At 41.2% G+C, this 18119-nt stretch overlaps 1 protein-coding gene across 2 annotated transcripts in view; it reads right to left on the bottom strand.

Moving 5' to 3' along the window:
- Positions 1–978: 978 nt before the first annotated feature.
- Positions 979–18119, bottom strand: part of fam83c (family with sequence similarity 83 member C) — an 18887-nt gene continuing 1746 nt past the window's right edge. Inside the window, exons 2-5 of one of the 2 annotated variants that reach the window (XM_079510547.1) lie at positions 16547–16714; positions 15062–15186; positions 5625–5849; positions 979–4203 (exon numbers count right to left, since the gene is read on the bottom strand). In XM_079510547.1, coding sequence (XP_079366673.1) covers positions 3342–4203; positions 5625–5849; positions 15062–15186; positions 16547–16714 — 1380 coding nt within the window. In that variant the 3' untranslated portion in view covers positions 979–3341. The remainder of the gene's footprint in view (positions 4204–5624; positions 5850–15061; positions 15187–16546; positions 16715–18119) is intronic. The other variant, XM_079510548.1, reaches the window with a different exon arrangement.

Genomic DNA, 18119 nt, shown 5'->3' with positions numbered 1-18119 from the left:
ACTTAAGTTCATACACTCCCTCTACTTAGAACAAAATGGCTGTGTGTGAATATGTGGCCGTCGAGGGACTTCAACAACTTTCATCCATCTCCCTTTGGAAGACAAGTGTTTTGTTTCATAAACAATGGATCATGACCCAAAATGATCCATGGATCCGTCTCTCAAGGCTCCACACATGACAAAAAAAACAATTACATTTCCATGAGCATGGATCCCAGGTGAGATTATGAAGTTGTCCTTTGGGTCACAATAAGATAAACAAGTTTGACACAGCTGCTACTGCATGAGTTCATTGGGGGCTGTACCATTAAAGCACCCAAGCTAAACTCAAACTAAGGAGCATAGCACTAGCTTAGCACTAGCTTTTGTTTTGGTTAAAGATATTTAGCATTCAAGGTGTGCTAGGGTATAAAGACTTCACATTGATTATGCACACAATAATGCATACAAATATTGAATCAGTATACTGTATTTACAGTAAGTATCGTTGACCAATGACACACATTTGTGACATTGATTGATACGTTTCAAGTGACAAATCACTCACACTTGCATAAGTATCGTCCAATATCTGATAAAGTGATTTATACATATTTCTTGTACAGTAAACTAATTAATGTTGATAAGATTATAAACCAAATTGAATGTGAAAGGAGTGATTATATATATATATATATATATATATATATAGGGTAACCGTGTCAACATTGGCGACTGTGGCTCAGGAGGTAGAGCAGGTCGTCCAATGATCCATGGGTCGGCGGTTCGAATCCCGGCTCCTCCTGTCTACATGTCGAAGTGTCCTTGGGCAAGACACTGAACCCCAAATTGCTCCCGATGTGCTGGTTGGTACCTTGCATGGCTTCCGCCGCAATCGGTGTATGAATTTGTGTGTGAATGGGTGAATGTAATGCACAATCTATGTAAAGCGCCTTGGATAAAGGCGCTATATAAATGCACCATTTACCATTTAACATTACCAAACAGTAAAGATCTACAAAATAATTACGTGGCAGTCTTTCCATAAAGATTTTATCGGAAGACTATCCTGCAAGTTTTATAAACAAGGGGAAAAAAATGAATTCACATACAGTACTGTACATCATGTTGTTTTATGATACAAGATCAAAATATATTTTACATAACATTTCTATGAACATCAACATGGAAAGGAAAGCTGGTATGAGAACATTTCCAGCTGCTCTAGCCAGCTCAATTTGCTTATTTTATGAATTTGCGGCACACCTCCTAGGGGTCTCTAACCAAAGAGAAATCCAGGGAAAACATGTCAGGATATTGAGGCCTGTTACTACAGTCAAGGTAATCACAGTTATGTCTAAATCAAGAACGCTATTTACTGTAAGTGAATGTTGTGAATTATGTGAATAGCAGAGCATTTTCAAAGAGATGTGTAGAATAGCAAATTATCTATATAAATTACTGAAAGTCAGCATTAGGTTAGTTCAATACACAGATCTGTACACATTCATAAAAAAACATTGAAAACTAAATAAAATCTAAACACATTTACAGTGTATACAGTCAAACACTATTGTGCAGGCAGTTGATAAAAAAATAAGTATTAAAAAGAAGTAAACAGGACATGGCCTGTGACAAACTTTAAAGTAGAATGTGGATGAATAGTTGAGTAAAAGTTACTAACTTGAATTAATCAGCAGTGCTTTTTCCACATTTCTTAAATGTTGTACTTTAATATTTTAACCTGAGGGGAAACTGAGAAAGTTTGTAAACCTTAAGGCAGGATGGTGAAGGCACGTGTTATAGTGTTCGATGCCACCCTGTTGGAGTGTTTTAAAGACAGGACTGGCTGACATTATACTAATTGTAAGAGCAAAAGGAAACGTATAAAGAATAAGTAGGAGATAGAGAACATGACTAATTCTATAATAAAGTAAGGAAATGGCAATAACATTATTTGTCCATAATGCACAGTCACAACACGCTGATCTTGAGTTTTAAGCCTTTGTTGAAGTCAGTGTCTTGTGTCTCTTGAATATTGTCAACTGATTTAACAGGGAATTTAACTTTTGACTTGGCAAAACAAAGTCAAGGCGTATTAAGCATTGCAATGTGTTTAATTCCTTTAAAAGAGAATAAGCTCCCCAGGTTCCATAGTAACTCAGTGGTTCTCAAACATTTTCATGTCGAGGACCAATGTAATTGGCTGTGCGGATGCCATTTTAAAAGAATGAAAAGAGCTGGAGAGATGGGGAGAGGGAGACCCATGTTACTGAACACTACATAGTGATGATTACTATGGGAATATAGAGCTATTATATATATATATATTATATATATATATATTATTTAAAAACAATATATACATATATCACTTACACCCCCTTTAAGTGTTTCCCATTTTGCTGAGGACCCCCTCAAGGACCCCTGGGGGTCCCCATATCCCACTTTGAGAACCACTGCCATATAGTCCTTGATTTCAAAGACGCTATATATAACCTTTGAATTTCTGGTCTTCATCTTAACTGAAGAACACCCTTAGTTAAATGCCTGGTGCTTGGAGTCTGGTGCAACGCACACATGGCCTGGGCCTGGTGAGAGCAGGAGTGGACCTGGTGAGACATAGGAGGGGCCCGGACAGGAGTCAACCCACAGAGCCTAGTCCTTCCACGCGCCAGAATTTGGTTTTCCCAGTCCCGGCAGAGTAGTTCCGGAGCAACGGATTGTGTGGCCTTGCTCATTCCCTGATGGACTGATCGAGGGTAGCTACTGGGACATTAGTCGGGATTTGATCAACCCCGGCTGGGTCGCCTGAGTGAGGGGTATGATGCTGATAGACCCGAAACCCCGTTGACCTCAGGAAACATCACTGAGGATACGTCCCAGGTGCATCCATGCGATGTATTTTTAGTTATACCGAGCAGGATTTCCCCCTAGGTAGCATAAACATATGCTGAAAATGTCCCACTCAATCATTACTTTCAATTTCTGTGTGTTTACTTTGTAGCAGTTGTTTGACAACCAACTAGCCACTATAATGTGACCGTCCTTCTGGCTGATTGGATCTAACCAGCCAATGTGTTCCTCCAGCTAAGGGGAACAATGTTGCCTGTAAACACATTTCTTTGCAAACAGTTTTTTACAGGTGACAAGCAGCAGAAAGCTACTCGGTATACCTTTAAAACACTGCTGACATTTGGACAAAAGAATAAATGAAGAAGAAAACTGGTTAAATGCAAGCATTCAAGAAAAAAGGTAGATCAAGGTGTGTGGAAGTAAATTAATGTATCGGTTCTTGTTATCGGTGAGCTTCACCAATACAGAGTGTGGGTATTTCGAGGAAGGCATCATCAACCCACCATTTAGTTAGTTGGCTTGAGTTCAAACCGGCTGTACACCTGTTTGGACTTCATTTTGTTGTAGTGGTTGACCAGGTCCAACTTGCTGTGGCCCAGCGTCATGCGCTTCTGGTCATGCCGGCTCAACATGCCGACTGGGGAAAGAGGGGGAGGTGGGCTCTGCTTGCTCTCTGGTTCTGTCTGGGTAAGGTCTGGACCACTCCAGGGTGATGGGACCCGACTGTGCGGGGGCGACTTCCTGAAAAGGTCTTTTTCCTTAACAGAGGGGGGAAGGAAGAGGTCCGTGAGTTTGTTGAGGAACGGGTTGGAAGGAGTCCTCTGCTTGGAGGATAATTTGTTTTCGGCAGCAGGAGAAGGGGACCGTGGCTTGGGTCCGGAGTCGGAGTTTAGGTTGGGGCTGCCCAAGATATTCCCTGAGTTATATATACCACTGGGTTTGTGGTCGTTATATATACCACTAGGTTTGTGGTCGTATAAACCCAGTGCTTGGAATTTGGAGGTGGTGCCGCCCAGATTCGGCCGCAGGTAGTCAGCCGGATTAGACTTGGCCCATTCCATGCCCAATGATTGGCCGAAAGTCGTTGACGGGAGTTCCGGAACCGGGCTGTGATTGGCTCCTCCGTTGCGCATGGCCGGTGAGGTTGGATTCTGAGGTGTCGGGGTCTGCCCTACGGCTCTGTCTCTCTCCCCTCCTCTCCTCTCAGGGCTCAGGGGAGAGTTGTTATTCGATTCCTTCTTGTCGTGACCCTGGGTGACCTTGTAGACCGTGTTAGAGGCCATCCCGGGCGCAGCCTTCACACTGGACACGCTGCTGCTCGACTGGCTACTGGAGTTCTCAGAACACACCCTCTCCCGATCCCTCTGCCTATAGGAGAAGAGAGGGAAAGTGCCAATTGTCATACTAAACCCCTTTAGTGAAGTCATTTGAAACGGAGTACTAATGAAGATGTAATGAAGTTGCATTTGGGCTTCAGCTATCAAGCTGACAGACGTTACTGCAATGAAAGAAAAATAGGGGAAACCACATTCACAGAAAACGTGTTTGAATTTCATTCCATTTTTTTCCAGAGCAGCTCATTATGTCTTCTTTTACATTTGTACCGTATTTCTTTTATTTCATAAATACTGTACATGTGTCTTTTATTATAAAATGTTATATAGTGACATGTTTTTTACTAAGTGGATAAATATAATTATCATGACTGTGGGTGACATTTATTGTCCATATTTTGTTATGGTCAACACTGGGACAATTATAAAATATAATACTCTTTTGGAGAAGTTGTGACGTACGTAAAGAACTACGGTATGTACAGGAACAATCTGAAGCAGATCCCACACACACTTGTCTCGTTCTTGCAACTAGAAACGTTTAGTCCAAAATGTTAAATCCACCCAGAATCACCCAAGATTCTGGTAGCAGGACTTTATTTTTGTTTTGTTACTATATTGGAAAAACTACAAATGCTCAGAGAGTTATACAACAAATCACAGGATTGAGTGGTTCGGCGTAATTAAATTGTAGGTCATTATGGATTTATGTTGTGCTAAAGGGAGTAGTCATCATAATCAGTCCAGATAACTCAATTATAGATTGCAAAACATTTTAATTAATATGCTGTAAATGCAGGAGCAATTATATTTGATCTTGGCGTTCAGGCTCAGCTACACAATGTATTCTTCCCTACTCAACTCAATACAAGTAGAAGCACAGGATATACTAGCACAAAGCCCTACAGGGGAAAACAGAGCATCCAGGTGGAATGGGGTGTTGCTGGAAGCATAGAATGGCATACCAACAGCGCTGGTGTCATATGATAGCAGGAGGAACAACGGTGGAATGAGTGAGGAGAGTGGCAAGCTTAAAAAGAAAATTAAGGTCAGCTGCTAGTGACACGCCAGTTACATAACCCACTGAGTACTTCAGTGAAGTATGTGACTAGATTGATTGTGGGCTACGCATCACGTACAGGGACAAATATGTCAGAATTGTCCACCATTACCGATAGGTATGACATGAAACTGGCCCCCGTAAAATCTGAATCCCTCCCCCCACCACCCACCCCCCGCCCGCATTTTTCCCTCACTGTATATGTTTCTTTTCCCTTTTTACCTCCATTATGATGAATTCCTGTTCTGTTCTTTGTCTATATAGAAGTGTCTATTTGTACCAAATTTTACCATGATTTGTTCACATTGTATGCTAGCTGCAAGCATCATGTCTATTTGTTTATATCCATTTTTGGAATTATAGTGAATTCTGAGTTCCTGATGGCCATTTCCTACCTGTCAGAAGTCACGTCCTGAACGAGGCCGTGGCCCATCCCCATGGTCATCGTGGGTGGGTATGAGGGGTAGCAGGGCAGACCCTCCTCCTCCTGGTTGTAGAAACAGTCGATGATCTGTGAGTCTGCATACAGACAGCGGAACTCTCTGTCGAAGCTGTCCGTGATGCGTCCAGAGAAGTGCATCACCATGTTACTGTGTACTTGAGCTGATAGCCAGGTGAAGCTAAATGGATGGGTGAGATACAGGGGAACCATGTTAACCGTGTACTGTGCTGATAGCCAGGTGAAGCTAAATGGACGGGTGAGATACAGGGGAACCATGTTAACCGTGTACTGTGCTGATAGCCAGGTGAAGCTAAATGGACGGGTGAGATACAGGGGAACCATGTTAACCGTGTACTGTGCTGATAGCCATGTGAAGCTAAATGGACGGGTGAGATACAGGGGAACCATGTTAACCGTGTACTGTGCTGATAGCCAGGTGAAGCTACATGGACGGGAGAGATACAGGGGAACCATGTTAACCGTGTACTGTGCTGATAGCCAGGTGAAGCTAAATGGACAGGTGAGATACAGGGGAACCATGTTAACCGTGTACTGTGCTGATAGCCAGGTGAAGCTACATGGACGGGAGAGATACAGGGGAACCATGTTAACCGTGTACTGTGCTGATAGCCAGGTGAAGCTAAATGGACAGGTGAGATACAGGGGAACCATGTTAACCGTGTACTGTGCTGATAGCCAGGTGAAGCTAAATGGACGGGTGAGATACAGGGGAACCATGTTAACCGTGTACTGTGCTGATAGCCAGGTGAAGGTAAGACAGGACAGGAAACAGGAAATTATAATCCTATTGAAGTGTGCAAGTGAAAACACCTGTGCAACCTGTATCAAATGCGAGTCGCTACAGATTCTGTATGCGGATGATATTTAGCCGCCGGTCATATAAATAACCTAAAGCATAGTAACAAAATACACATAATACACAAGCCAATGCTTTCTAATAATCATGTGACAAGCACTGTAGAAGTGCCTTCCTTGACAAATATTGACCCCAAATGAAAACGCTAGTAGTAATCTGTTATATGTTCAGAAGTGCTCACAGATTGTTAAGAAGGTGCCGTGACTTTGATCCGGGATCATGTCAGTTAAAAGTTGCAGTTGCTCAGGCAGATCTACCAGTTCATATGTGTACTGTGTAGTGCATATGTACAACGTCCTGGAGGGTTTTTTCCGCTTCAGGCTCTAGCTGCATGTGTTCTGTATACAGAACAGCTGCACTTACATTCAACATACCCCAAAATGTGAGTTGCTTGATATTCATATGTAATGTAAATACATGCGCCTAAATGTGTAAAGCAGGAGTAACTAAGCCAAAGAGCCTTGATACCATGAGAACTATCGTGTGTATATATTTGGCGAATGAACAATGCTGTCATTAACTTGGGTTATTATTATTATTATCCAAATGTAATAACATAACTTTTAACAGAGGGATCGTTTACATCAGAAAATAGTAAAGATACAACTTAATTTCCTTCTACGTATGCATACGTATGTGTTTTTACATGTTTGTATCTCTGTTACTGTTGGGAGTGTAGTGACTGGCTTCTGTATAACTTGTATTTTAAACTTTACATTTTAAACTCTGAAATCAATGTATCGATCACAATCACATGCGTACATTGCAACTACAAATACATCGCATGGATGCACCTGGGCCGTATCCTCAGTGATGTATCCTGAGGTCAACAGGGTTTCGGGTCTACCAACATCATACCCCTCACTCAGGCGACCCAGCCGGGTTTGATCAAATCCCGACTTACGTCCCAGTAGCTACCCTCGATCAGTCCATCAGGGAATGAGCAAGGCCACACAATCCGTTGCTCCGGAACTACTCCGCAGGAACTGGGAGAACCAGATTCCTGCACGTGGAAGGACTAGGCTCTGTGGGTTGACTCTTGTCCGGGCCCCTCCTATGTCTCACCAGGTCCACTCCTGCTCTCACCAGGCCCAGGACCTGTGCGTTGCACCAGACTCCCAGCACCAGGCACTTCATTCAGGAGTGGTGGATTATAATGGCCCTCCTAAAGGCCTCACCGAGGTTTGTTGGGCTTCCTCCTCACGGAGGTCACAGGCTGGGGCGCTAACCCATACTGCTCACCCGGGTGCCGTCTACATTCCGGCTGTCACCCGTCTCTCCGGTGGTCACCAGACTATACCCATTACATGACTTTAGTCCATTATGAAATTCAACTGAACCACATATCGTTGCTGTCGGGCAGAAACCCTGTATCTCCATATTTTCATGTTGTTTTTTCGTAAATTAATGAACAACAGTATCGCATGGAAATAGCAGATCTACAACCTCGACTAAAGACTAAAACTCATAACATGTCACACACAAAGTGTTTCATGCATAGCATAGCATAGCATAGCAGCACATGATTGTGCACCCACACACAGCTGTGAGCACGTAACTACTGTAAGTAAGTCAGGTTTTAGCTGTCACTTCTTTGCATTGGAAGTTCTTTGATTAAGGAGGACCGGCAGGAAATGGAAAAACAGGACATTGCATCACTAATACTGAAGTTCCTTCTAGGTAGAAATATTCAACAGACATCAGAGTTATGCTGCCAGGTCCAATTATTAAATATTACCACTGTATGTTTGATTAAACTAGGGAGTGTGAAACACTCAAACTATATTGGACTTATAAAGCCTATTAACTGGCCTTGGGTAAATACCCACTCAACTCTCTCTGATAAGATAGCAAGTCATGCTGAATTTTCCATTAACAACTTCCTGGTCAAACAGAGTCACTGTGGTGGTGACTCACTGCCCTAAATATGAGTACCAATCAGCTTGGCTGCATTCAGGGCAACTGGGAACTTTGTTGGACAAATTAGAATGTTCATAAACCATTTAACAAATGCCAGAAAACCTCAACTAAATAAATAAAGGTAACAATCGTTATTAGTCACGCAAGTGCCTTAATATCACAACAAAATAGTATAACTTATCTGTCAACAACTCCATCATAATGTTATCAAAATGGAGGCATGGAGCTACAATATTGTTGTTAGGATATTTGTCACTGTACATTTACACTCATGAAATTCGTCCTCTGCAATTACCCATCCTATTCCTAACTATTATGACATGTGGGTGACAAAGCAGTAGTTCCTTGCTCAGGCATATTTCGACACATTGACTGGACGGACACAGAGGCAAACCGGCCATGGGAATGAGACATAAGAATGGTAGGACAGAGACGGTGTGACGGGTAGAGAAAGAAGAATTTCTACTTTAACCATTTTAAACCTGGTGTCATTACTCATATTCAAGTAGGCAAACATTTTCAAATATTTTTCAATATCTACAAGCTCACACCTTTTTTCTAAGTGAGGCATTGTGAGATTTTAGATCAACTATTTTCGCTAAAGTAAAGTATAAAAAAAAAAAAAGGTCTATTTGACACCATTGCACAACAAAGTAAAACAATAGGGCTTAAAGGTTAAAACATTTGAAGCTGTCAAAGACTTGAAAAGCTGTCACACACATTCAGAAACAGTGACATTTTCCATTACCCCAAAAACAACACAGCCACCGTCAGTTTCATTGCCCTTTGACTAACCTGCATGACAGCTTTTTCCGATTTTTACCCTGTAGGTGAATGTAGCAACTCATAATGTAATAATGGCTCATAATGTAACAATTTAAATGTAATAAAACCTCAAGAACCCATGCATGCAAATCATAACGTTTGCATAATGCGTTCATGACATAATTACTGCGTTAAAGACAAGTTCATTGCACGACTGCAGTGAAAGCTCATAAAAGGCTCAGTACTGCATGTGTTCTGAAAGATAGCAGAGTCTTGTGATCTTAATTTGCTTGAAGGGTTCAAATGAAAGGGACAACTTTACCTTCAAAGAATCATTCTGGAATACCAAAATGATTACGTTAACTGACAACCTCTCTAAACTGACACCAGAATATAGAATTTAAATATTCTGCTGTCAGATCTTTTACATACTGCACGCCATTTTCTGCTCCCAAAAATATCTTTACTTCATAATTGGTAACGTTTCGAACCAAAGCTCCTCCATTTTTATATGCAGTGGCCCATCCACCATCAGTCCCCAATCAACGTCACCGTCAGGTGAAATGCATCATATATTGAATACATGATCATAAACATAATTAAAGAACAAAAACATATTCCTGTTTTCCCCAGACTTTACAGACATTGTACACAAAAGGACTTCAAAGCCATCATGCTACCTAAAGAGGCACCTCTTGTCTATGTCTACTATAAAGATAAGTAAAACTTGGGACAACAAAATGCCTTTGGATTAAACAACCAGGACCTGACCCATCAAGGAGAACACATGTCTATATGTCCATAGATACACATCCATATGCATCCATACCATTTATGAAGTGAAGATATTTCTGGGAGAAGAAAATGGTGTGCAGACTCTTTTTATTCTTGAATTATCACTGTTTTTTATTTTATTTTTTGTATTTTTGATGTTTTTGGTTGTTTTTCAGCCTATTTTACCACTAGATCTTTTACATACGACATAGTTATATTTCAGTTTCAGGTTGCCTACAAAGACTGTCACATATGCAAAACATTAGGCCTAGGTTACACGTCTCGATATCAATTCAAAGAGCTACAGTTTGAGCCGCTATTTCCATTTTATGGTGTTCATGTCATTTTTCCGATCAAATCTAACGGCTATACAGAAAGAGGGATGCCTAACAATAGCTGCTCACTGCTCCTAGTGATTTTAGGATGGGTAAATGCAGAGGTAAAATGTCAAGTATGTGCAGTGACAAAATCATCCCAAGGAGTGGGGACCAATATCGTAAAGCCAGCATGGAGAAGTTACGCCAACAACAACTCGGTTGCTTTTTATATGGAAATTAAATGAAAAGGCGGTATGTAGACGGTACATGTAGCAGAATGTAATTGAATAATGATATGACATCATGGGTGCCTGGAAGATGTTGCTATTTTGTACATAGACTGTACTTACAATATTGACCTATATGTACATTGTTAAAGGAGCATTCAGTGATTTGGGTGTTTTTGAAAACCCCCGGTCCGCCCCGGTAACAAGATGTGCACATGCACGCATTACAGTGGGGTGACAACCGACAGGCCAACAGCACGCACACCAAGGCCCGCCCCCGCTCGATCATGATTGGCGGAATGCCCCTCTCTATCCTGATTGGATGAAGGCTGGGCCACCTAGCCAAAAACAAAACCTACGGTATTTTGACCCCAGGGGTTAACTGGGGACAGGGAGGAACTCCTTATATGGTCAGCACACTCTATAGTAGGGAGGATTATCACAACAAAACAAAAAAATAAGTGATATTTGAATTAAGTGAAATCACTGAATCATGTCTAGCATGCAAAACAGCTACATTTGCCTTTGGACCCTTTCTAATATTAAATATACTGTATATATTGATGATATAAGTGTCCCTGTATTTTTGTACAGCGCTTGCTTTTATTTTTTAAGTGTATCAATTTCAATTTAGAAGCTTTTATACAGTGAAATCTGGATCATAATGCTGTATGGATTAAATTACCGCTTTGGATGATAAGCCAAAAATGAGACACAGAACTTCAACATACGCCTCACCCATGCATTCCACATAAATCATTTGATTCCTGTCAGGTTGCCTTGGACCGTGTATTTCCCCAGAGTTGCCAAACACCGATACTACAAAAGGATCTATGGAAAGAACAGTGCTACTGTTCGTGACTAGGTACTTAAACAATTAACACTGGAATGATGCTCATGTAATACATTCCACATTGAGCGTTTGATTCCTGTCACGCTGCCTTGCATTGTCTCTCCCCACTGAGTTGCCTCACACAGATACCACTAACAGATCAGTAAAAAGAAATGCAACGCCGCTACTGTCGGTGACTAGACATTTATTTTTATAAGCTACAAACTAGCACAATGAGTGGATACTCCACCTTTATGACCAGCACAGTCTACATAATATTATATAATTCAGATTTCAGAATGTGCATGTGATGCCATGTAAATATGTCACTGTGCCATCACTGTAGGGTTGTAAAAGATAAACACTGTAAAAGATAAACACTGTAAAGTTCTGACTATAACTGAACAGTGAGGATTTTACTATTATAAAACATTTGTGATCAATTTCATGCACATCCAACATTGGTGCTAAAAATGAGTAGGTTGCACACATCCAGTCTTTTGCTGGTGCAAAAAAAGAGGGAAGTCTGCACACAGGCTCAGCTCTACAGTGTCAAACACGTTTCTACGGTCCTAGCAGGCCTTCATCAGGTGACATAATGACAATGACAGCCTCTCTGATATGGCATGTGGGTCACGCCACGTTGTGCGACAACGAAACAGGGCAGGTAATAATTGTTACGTACACCTTTCTGTGAAATAATTATGGAACAACCACCACATTAACAAACAAGTAGAAAAAACTTGCTGGCTAAAGCTTATGATGCATATTTTTATATTATAAAGATTTTAAAGATTTTTTTAAAGATTATTCTAGGTTTTATACCATTTTTTATTTAAAAATAATAGTACTTAAAGGACCACTTCACCACTTTTCAACTTCTCTTCCTATAATTGGTCCTAACTAATGTTCATGATAAAATACCACCATTTTTTTCTACTCAGTCTGTGTCTCATAGGAAGGCTGTGGGCAGTTCAGAAACCTGTCCACCAGTGACATCATCGATGGTGAATCCAAGCTAATAGAAACGGCAGGCTTTCTTTTCCTGAAAAGTTGCCATGCAAAATTTTAAGCCATCGTTCTCACGATAATACAAATCTAAATATATTTTAAAACAAATCTTGTTTAAAAAGAATCTGCCTAATGATTTTTTGGGCAGTTCGGTGTTTTATCATGAACATTAGTGAGAACCAATTATATGAAGAGATGTTGAAAAGTGGTGAAGTGGTCCTTTAAGTGCTTAACGTTTAGGCAGTCTGCTCTAAATAGTGAAATAAATGATCAATGAGAACAACAAGAGAAGGCAACCATATTCAAGATGACTGGTAAGAGGCCTGTAAAGCCATCATCACCAGTGGGAGCAATAGAACCCACAGTATAAATAAAATGAAGCAAAATAAAATCTCAAGACTGAAAATGTAATGATGTTTTAGGTATGATCCGAAACCTATTGTTGCTGCAACAACAGCCGACCAGTTGAAGAAATCACAGATTTGAGGCATTAACCCAGTGATGCAAATAGCCTGCACCCTGCATCCTTAGACTCACTACATTGAGAAAGGATGGAATCAAGTCACCATCCGGGGGTCCTGGGATGCAATACTGTACTCAGTACTGTACTCCGACGTTGTTAAAATGTCCCTGGGCTGGGACCCATCTAATAGACCACCCCCGGGTCCCGGGACAACATTACATTGAAAACCTAATTTACATCACTGTTAACCTCTTTGCTTTTTCGGAGACCATTCATGTTTCTGGAAGATGCTTCTAAATGTGTATTCTATTGCTAGTTTGATCACTTAGTTCAAATACTCTTCCATCTTAAAATAACTAATGACAGAAAATAGCAGATCTACAAGCTTACAACACATCGCAGCGCGGCAAGTTGTGTAGATAGACTATTTTCGGTGCACAGCATGCTTTCACAGAAGACACACGTATGTATGTATGTATGTCCATGTGAGCTGCAAAACACAGTGAACAAAGTTTGGAACCGGTTGGATCTTCTTCTTCGTTAAAATATGCATTTTTAACCTAAAGAAGATTTAACAGGATTGAAACCTTTGTTTGTTTATAGAACAAAAAGATGAATCGCAAGCCTTCCTTTTCAAAATGTAACAAACAACTAATATTGAATAAAGCCTTTGGTTACAGCTTACAGGAGTGACTTAGTTCCACCTGTCAAGTTCTGTGTTAGGCATCTAGAATAACAAGGCCACCAGGTGAATATAGGTCCCTTCCTGTATATAAAACCAACAGCAGAGGGTTCCCTGAAGACCAGTGTTGGGAACCATTGAACCATACACAAGCAGAAGAACCTCTAGAGGTTCAGATTTAGCTCTCATTCAAAGTATCTGTAGCATACTAGAGAGATTAACCAAGTCAAGACATGGTACTCTAGTCTAGAACAAGACTGAAAATACAGTCTCCATATTTCTCTCTCCAGTTTCCCCTCCCTTCCTTGTTCTCGCTCCCTCCCTCTGTGACACTAAGCTGTTAAAATCCCTAGAGTTTCTCAACACACTATTCCAGCAGCTCCACTTTAAGCAGCAACACGCATACAGTACAGTACACATGGACACATTGACAAATGACAAATTGACACACACCTCTACAAACATAATATACATGCAAAAAGCACCCTTTGGGCCTGAAATGCGCCGGCCAATAAAATGAAGGAGCGAATGAAAGAGGTTTAGCTAACAGACATGCTATGAACAAAACAAACAGAAACGCAAGTTTTATATGAAATGGGGCCTTATTCTTCACGTAACTGTCCCTATAGGGAAGTGATTGGGGGGTGTTCCTTCCCTTACCAAGCACTGTCTTCTTCAACAAGTGACTTTGACATTTGCACTCCTACAGTATGTGTAGTAGGCTACAATGTTGTGTATGTCAATTTGTGATTGATTGTGCATGATGTTGCTGTAACTACACCCGTTACCTACTACTAGGTATTCTGCATAGTGCAGACAAACTAAAAGACAACTACACTTCCTGAATGAGACGCTAACCACTTTTGTCTTCCAACACTGGGGTTCACAGACACTTGAGAAATTCTAAATAGACCAAATTGGGTCAAACCGTGAAATAAAACACAAAATCTCGCCCTTCTTCAATGTCAAGTTCATTGGCCATACTTTGACAACTGAGACTTAAGACACCCAATGCTCAGGTACAGTACGCTCCAAGCTGTTGCAAGTAACCCCAAACGGCTTCTTAGCAAACAGAAGCACAGACACATTCACAAGCTATCCATAGATCACACTGAATGCACCTCACGGCAATTTGCGATATCATTATGTATCATGGCTCAGTTATTTTCATAGCTTCCGCCAAACCATTGTCTGCCATTTTTAGCCTGCCTATCAGGAAGGCGTTGGCCACACATGTAACATGAAAAATAGATTGTGTGTACTGTGTGTATGAGTGAGATAAAGATTAAAAAAAAGATGCAGAGATTTCATGCATTAGCCAGTGATAGTCTTTGTGTCTTTGTGTTCCATTACTTAAGATATTTTCATAGCTGCTACTTAATCCACTCTCTGCCACGTTAAATCTGATATACCTTACAGTACACAACAGTGGGAAAATATGTAAATCAAGAAAAATAGCCCTTGTGTGTGTGGGTGTGCAGGTGTGCGTGCGTGCGTGCGTGCGTGCGTGCGGCTTCCTCACCTATATGAGCCAGCGATGACCTCCTCACAGTCGATTATCATGAACTTTTCCTGAACCTGCCCAGAGAACTTCTTGCCGCTTTTGGTACAGTACGTGTCTCCACACACAGTACGAATCCGCATGTTCTGCAGAAACACACAGATATACGGTAATAGACACATTAATACAGATGCTTGTGCAAGTTGTGCACATGTCATGTACTGTACACACAGATACGGTTTCGATCGATTTAATACGTTAATAGTCAGACATGTAAACAGCATATGTGGTAAAGTAAGACATTGAAGCTAAAAGGATAACACAAAAAATGTCCTGGGCACCTTATTTGTGGCACATAGACCCAGTGTATACGCCTTGTGCACAATGCACAGAAGTTAGGCACACGCACACTACATGCAGTACACAATATTGTCAACGCAATTTCTACAACAAAATGGACATGACAACTATGTACACTTTGTGCAAACTAAGACAACATTCTACCAAGCCTTGCAGGAACAGTTATGCAAGCTGTCAACTCGCGTCTTCACTCCATCTATTCACAAGGTGCACATCAATACCTCCATTTTACCCTGCCGTGACAGACTCAAAGAGTGTGTTGTGTTTGCATGTGCAGTCACATCCTTGTCCATAAACCTGCACTGTACCCACTGATCCATCCACCTGACGCCCTCTCACACACATGGACTGTGCAAAGTCCCACGGCCTCTATGGCTGTGTTCAGACAGGCAGGCCAATCTGATTGGAATCATAGTTTGTTTTCATCACGTCTGCCCAGCAAACAAAAGAAAAAAACACACGGAAAGAGATTTTTGCTAATAAGATTTGAACCTTTGAACCACATTCCTATGTCATTTGTAATTTGATTACAATCTAAAGATGTGTCTCCGACGTCTGGATTCTCGGACACTGATTTTTACTTGGTGTTGCTTGCCGACAACAGCCGATCTACAGTGGGACAGTCAGTCCTAAGATAGTATTTGACAAACACATCAGTTTGCATTCTGAACAAAGCCTTGGTCTTCTTCTTACCCACCTACAGTATAGACAAGCACAATCACACATACCTGTACATGCTCTGTACCCTCAGTTCACATTTACCTGTTAAAGCCCATTCTACTTACACCTAAGTGTGACTTCTACATCGCAATGAATATCCATATCCGTCGTGGAAATGACATGCTATGGACAGCCACGCCAAACATTGCCCAGCACATGGATGTGCACACACATTAATGTGCGTCCTATGTCATAACAATATGCTGGCTTATATTCATGTAATCAACTGTGAAAGAGTTTGTCATATACGGTACACGCATATTCAAATCTAGAATGCACACAGACAAAGATAAACAAATGCTCCCATACGCGCCTCCTACGATTTCAAACCACTCACCACTTTTTGTCTCTCACTCCAGAGTATTACCTGTTCAAACACAGGATACACATTAGACACACACCGTAACTATTCCCGTTTGTACTTACGCCGAGGTGGGAGTTCTGGATGTCGAGAGCAGTGCACATTTCTGTGAAATAACCAATGTTCTTCTCATCGAGCAGGATGTAGACAGGGACGTGGCGTTTGTTGGATGCCTCCATCAAGTCACACAGCAGGTCCACGTCCGTGAACTCGTCCATCACCAACGCTATCACCTGGAACAGGGAGGATAACACAGACAGCCACTCTTTTAAGTCTTTCAGAGTCTTTTTCCCAAATGCACATTTGCCAGGAAACGCTGGTGTAAACACTTTAGCTGTAGCAGTGGATACAGGTTAATCCCCCTAGTGATCCACCCCCCCGCCCATCTGTTTAGTAGCTTGAAATGGGTAGATCAAAGCAGAACGCACTAATACTTTCAGGGTAGCTGAATTCCTAAAGTAGCAGAATGGGAAGTGAACTGTATGATGGCACACAACACTGCCATGGATCTGGGCTACATTTGTGTGGGAACTGTTGTGATTTTGGTTAACCACCCGAGTTGTCTAAAGTCATAAATCATGACAGGAACCACATTACCTTTGCTTATATGCACTCATGTTTTACAGAGATGCACTTTGGATAAGTGAAAAAAGGCAACATCTTAGCCTCAAACACATGAACACACAAGAATATATATGCACACACACATGCATTTAAGCACATACTATGTGTTTCTATACACACATTGCAACGTCTGTGAGTGTATGCAGCTTGTATGAATGACAACATACAAACAGGAATTAATGCCCATGCTTATACATAATGCATATATTAAGTATAACTATGACATGGGCTAACAACAAGCGAAAATAGCAGATCAACACTTTATTTTAATAGAGGGTATGCACGTGACATCATCACCATACCCGGAAGTTATGCGGGAACACCTACTGAGTGGCAAAAAACTACTTTCTGGCCTTCATAGCCCATGTATCCACACAGAAAAGTCCTATTTGATTGTATTAAATGACTTTAAACAACATTAAATTTACTTTGTCACTCTCTTTGCCACTCGATTTGCCACTCGATCTGCCATTCACTTTATGAATGTGCATACCATCTATAGATTCATATTACTGAAAAAAGGAACTGCCCCAGCAAATGAACCCTTTCATTTGTCCTGCTGGGATAAAAACAGCCGACCTCGCGAAAAAGCATCCATCGAAGGTCACCATTTTCTGCAGATACAAATCTGTGTTCTGGTTCCTTTGTGCCCACATAAACAGTGTCTCTCAGCCATGAATGCAGCCTCGTTTGGCGGCTGAGTTTCATCTATGTTTGGGATGGTGTGTCTCTTACAATTTATTATCTCTAGGGAAGATAAGGCAGTTGACCTCATCATCCTCTCTGTCCCTTTATGATCACATCAGCCAGGGCAAATAAAGTTAATATAATTATAGGCTACAGTGTACAATACATGCCATGCCATCACTTAGCCTACTTCCTCTTAAGTCTAAGCAATTGCCCCAAAATCACAATTAGTCCCTGTACAAGGTACACCTCTCAAAACAAGAGTCCTAACTATCAGCTTTAATAGGCTATTAGGCTATAAAGGCCAATCATCTAAATAATACACTA

This window comes from Electrona antarctica (genome assembly GCF_951216825.1).
Source record: "Electrona antarctica genome assembly, chromosome: 9".
In the NCBI taxonomy this organism is placed as follows: domain Eukaryota; kingdom Metazoa; phylum Chordata; class Actinopteri; order Myctophiformes; family Myctophidae; genus Electrona; species Electrona antarctica.
Note: the sequence above shows the minus strand (reverse complement) of the source record. Positions and strands in the feature narration are given on the sequence as shown.